This window comes from Phaethon lepturus, unplaced genomic scaffold (assembly GCF_000687285.1).
Source record: "Phaethon lepturus isolate BGI_N335 unplaced genomic scaffold, ASM68728v1 scaffold11036, whole genome shotgun sequence".
Taxonomy (NCBI): Eukaryota; Metazoa; Chordata; class Aves; order Phaethontiformes; family Phaethontidae; genus Phaethon; species Phaethon lepturus.
Genome location: NW_010546937.1, coordinates 52,050 through 56,366, shown reverse-complemented (window position 1 = coordinate 56,366; position 4,317 = coordinate 52,050). Strand labels below are relative to the sequence as shown.

At 43.1% G+C, this 4,317-nt stretch overlaps 1 protein-coding gene across 1 annotated transcript; it reads left to right on the top strand.

Moving 5' to 3' along the window:
- The first annotated feature begins 441 nt into the window (after positions 1 to 441).
- On the top strand, positions 442 to 2,100 carry SMIM5 (small integral membrane protein 5). The gene is made up of 2 exons (XM_010289471.1): positions 442 to 568; positions 1,979 to 2,100. Exons 1-2 carry the CDS (start codon positions 442 to 444, stop codon positions 2,098 to 2,100), a joined length of 249 nt encoding a protein of 82 aa, XP_010287773.1.
- The last annotated feature ends 2,217 nt before the right edge of the window (positions 2,101 to 4,317 follow it).

The window sequence follows — 4,317 nt, the reverse complement described above, 5'->3', positions numbered from 1 at the left end:
ACCACTGGAGTTCAGCTTTTGGAATTCAAGTCAAGTTAGAATTGCATTTCTTTCTGGAAAGACAAGTTAGCACAACTGGAAAAAAAATAAAATACTTTCATTGGTTGAAAGCCAAGGGCAAGCACTGTCCAGGTCTAACTCTATGCCTGCTGAAATAAGTGTCCTTTTAGAATAAACACCATTTTGCCTTTGCTCAACAGTGCAGCTGACAAAAGCACCCTCAAAGCCAGATTCTGAAATTAAAACAGTGCCAGAACACGTAGACAATTAATAGTCCTCCACCTTAGCTACTGGGAACAAGGACTGAGACCAGATAAACTTGTTTTCCTTGTGATCACCAGCTCTATAAGAAGGCTGGCAGCTTCCTAGCATTAGTCAGTGAAAAGGTTTATTCTCTGTTTGGTTATTCTACAGCATAAAGCCTGGAGAGATTGAGCCAGAATGTCTTCTGAAGGCTTTCTGAAGGAAATGCAAACCATTGGTGAGAAGTTTCTCCTTAAGCTCCAGAAACTGCCCAAGGCTGACCCTGTGGAGATTGTGTCCTTTTGTGTGGTTCTTCTGTTTATTGGTGAGTTTATTGGTGGAAGTAAAGGGGTGTCAGAAAGTCTCTTCTCTTCTATAGTGGCAGCAGCTTGCTCCATAATCTTTGTTGGTGCGTTGGTGGTGTTGGCAGTTGTTTTCCAGGCTGTGCTCTGAGGCCCAGTTTAATTTTTAGGTAATTTTTTAATACTCAGTATGTATCTCTACACGCATGTAGAGCATGACAGGCAACAGTATAGCTTTCCCCAGAGCTCTTACATTTAAGCATTAGTTTAAACAGCAGTATTTCAACCAACCCAGAGCTGCTGCAATATTTTGATGCATAGGAGATAGTTTACAACAAATGGTATTAGGGCATCTCACTGCCACAAAAGAGACTTAAAGTCTGAGACTCTGGGTGTCATTCCTGTGCTTAGTTCAGTGGAAGCCTGAGCTGAGGAAGCTATGCCTATTTATTCTCCTCTGGTAATGGCAAGAGCCCTCCTGCTGCTCTGTGTGGGGATGGCATGGAAGACATAACAAAGAGCTACTTGATCGAGGGGGATGAAGTTTGTTTAGACAATGGCAAAACAAACAGGAAGGAAGGCAGGCCCTCCCCCTCAGAGAGGTACACTTTGCTCCCAGCCAAAAGGAAGGGTGTGTATCCAGCCTGGACACTCCTCCCTGGGCTGGAATTCAGAAAGACACACCTGCTGCTTTATTTTTTTCCTACCTACAGTTGGTTCCCCACAGGTCCTGTAACTTGCCAGCCCCAGCTCCAGACTTCTAAGGAATACATGCACACACATGTGCACGTTCACACACTCTTACATGTTTTGCAGGATTAAACATGTCATCTTTTTCTATTCCAGAGAAGCTAATATATCTCTCCCAATGCCAACCGTTATGCCTAGTGTAGAATACAGAAAGTTAGCCCACTGCTTTGTGAAAAAAAACCCTGCATTTTTCAAGCTAAATACAGAAGAAACAGTAAAGCCAACCACAGTCACGAGTATCTATCCTCATTAAAGGGTACACTACTTGCACTCTTCAGAAATGCAACTGCTAGTTTGACTAACCAAATTTTCTTGAGTTGCTTCTGACACAACTATGGGGAGAGCTGGATATCCATCCTTTCCAGGCACATAGCTCTACTTAGTTACTGCATGTCACCTCCAAAACAACAGCCTATTAGGCAGGTAAAGATTGTGGTGGTTTGGTACATAGCTTTAAGATCATGAAATATCCCGTAATGATCGTCCAGATTAAATGGATAACTAATACAAGGAAGCAGGAACTTAGGAGGAAGGAGATGGGGATATGGAGGGTGGGGGGAGAAAGGCAAGAAACCACGCTTTGTTCATTCTGCTGCTCATGCAACTGCTTGGAGGAGATGTAGGGTTATTCTCCAGTGATTGCTCCTGCATCATGAAGCAATGTCCTTTGCTTCTCTTTGCAGTTACTGTTCTGCTGCTTATGATCATTGCCTGCAGTTGCTGCTGCTATAGCTGCTGTAGCTGTGACGGACATCCTGACCACAGACGTCGGAAGATCCAAGTCCGCCCAATTGCCCATTCATGAAGTGCAACAAGAGGTGACACAACCTACTATCAAGAACATGCATGAACATCATGATTCAGTCCTATGGGAATGACTTTCTACACTAGCTCACTGAAAATGGCAATAACAATATTAATTAATATGACTCAGAGGACCAGAAATCACAGCTTGGAATTCCTTCTTTCTGTGACAGCCATTACTGGGCTCCGTGGTGTGACCAGAAAGGTAACGCTACTTTACCATCACTGTCTCCCTCTTCTGGGATGGGGTGGGGGTGCATGGACACATGCTGCTGAGAAAACAGACACAGTTTCCCAGTGATAGCCGTGTGGCTGGGCCAGCCAAGGATTCCCTTTGTGAGCATGGAAACCATACACCAAAGCACAGAACATGTAAGCTGCCACATGCTAGGCAGCACCCACTCTCTTCACAAGTGATTAATCCAGAAGGATGATGCTGGGTATTAGCAAAACCCACTGCCATCACTGGAGGTCCACATGCCCAATACATCTTAGATCAAGCCCAAACCTGCTCTGTTAAAAGTCACCTGCAACAGACATATTTAGCTGAAATGTCTCCTGAAAACAAATTGTGGACCTTCTGATCTAGACATGCCAGCTAAGGCTCTAAGTACAGCTGGTAACAAACACTCCCTGCTTTATTTCATTGGTGTTACAATGATGTGAAATTCACAAAGAGAAAAATCAGATCATGTGCAATACCCTTTGTAAACAGAAAGATGAAGGCAAAAGGGAAAAACTCACCAATGCTACAGCTTAATTTGATCATTCTGCTGCTAAACGTGCTCACTCCTACCCCATCCCCCATGTGGTTCTGCTCTTCTGCTTATTGTGGGTGAATTGTTCTTCCAGAGCATGGGAATGACAGGAGATGAACAAATCCCTATTCTTATCTGAGGGACCTGTGTGCCCGACTCCCTGCACTGTGTGAAACTTTAGTGGACACAAACATTATGCCTAAGGTATGATTATTAGCACACACAAAGGCATTTGAGAGGACTGACATACAGTATGGTAGCCGTCACTTCAGGGTACACATGCAGCAGCTGACAGCAGGCATTGTGACAAAACAGAGCCAAGAATGGGCTGTACGGCTGAAGTTAACAAATGCAAATAAATCCCTTTTCCATGCTGCAGCCGCTGCGTACGTTTGGTTTACACTTCGGTGAACTTCAGAAAAGGATTTATGTAAGTACAAGGCTATGGCGCAGGCCATGACTTTCATAACAGGGATAGCCAAACCGAAGACCCTCATATTGCACCTAATTCTGTAACTCACTGGTCTGTCTTTCAGCCCCAAATGTGAAACCAGCCACCTTTATGAGAAGGTATAGAAAGTTACGTGCGTATAGGCAAGCCATCTTCTTCCCTTGTATTCCAACTGCTAAGTGTAGAGGAGTTAAAGGGATTACACATGTATATACCAGCGCCAACATCTAGCTAGAGAGAAAAGAATCATCAAGTTTAAGTGGGCTTTGTTCACACTTCAGAAGGGACAAAAACCCAAAACTTTGTAAAGAAACCTCTTTTCTCTGATGCCTGCACCCAAATTAGTAAAAAGCACAGTACATTGGTAGCTTCTTATGTATTTAATGCACTTTAATTTTTGCAAAGAAACTAAATTTAGGTATTTTGCATTTTGTACTGCTGCACATTGGAATATATCTGCAGCCAGTGACACAGAGAATAGTCTAAAAATTAAGAAAAAAATTTCCTCAAACTACCAATGTTAATTTTAAATTAATAAAAATTAAAACTTTCCATCAGAAGATGAGAACATTCCTTAGGAGGTAAATATTTGAGCCCCGACTTTACAACTGCCCACAGACGACTGCACTAGTATGAGCTACTGCATGCACAGTGACAATAAGATTAACAAAGCACTGGCCTTTATTACGCTGTCCCAAAGCTCTCACTCCCAACCAATATGTTAGGGTAGGATAAGCTCAAGCGTGGCATCAAGTTACTTTAATCAACATTCAGAGATGCGTCGCACTAACCTCGTTTCACTGACAAACGAGTGGCAATAGGGGTTACACAAGAAGTCTCAAGAACCTCTCTTTCGCAGGGGACAGACTCAACAGATGTTTCTGTATCTATGTTAAGTCACGAGACTTGTGCAAGAACAGAGCTTGCTTTCTTTCCTAGCCTGTGCTAGACAGTGCTAGCTACAGGAATTAACAGAATCCCATTGAGAAATGTTTCAGCAGCATGGAAC

Coding starts and splice junctions, on each gene's coding strand:
- SMIM5 (XM_010289471.1), top strand. CDS start 442: ATGTCTTCTGAAGGCTTTCTGAAGGAAATGCAAACCATTGGTGAGAAG. Junction 569..1,978: donor TGTGGTTCTTCTGTTTATTG/GTGAGTTTATTG, acceptor TTCTCTTTGCAG/TTACTGTTCTGCTGCTTATG.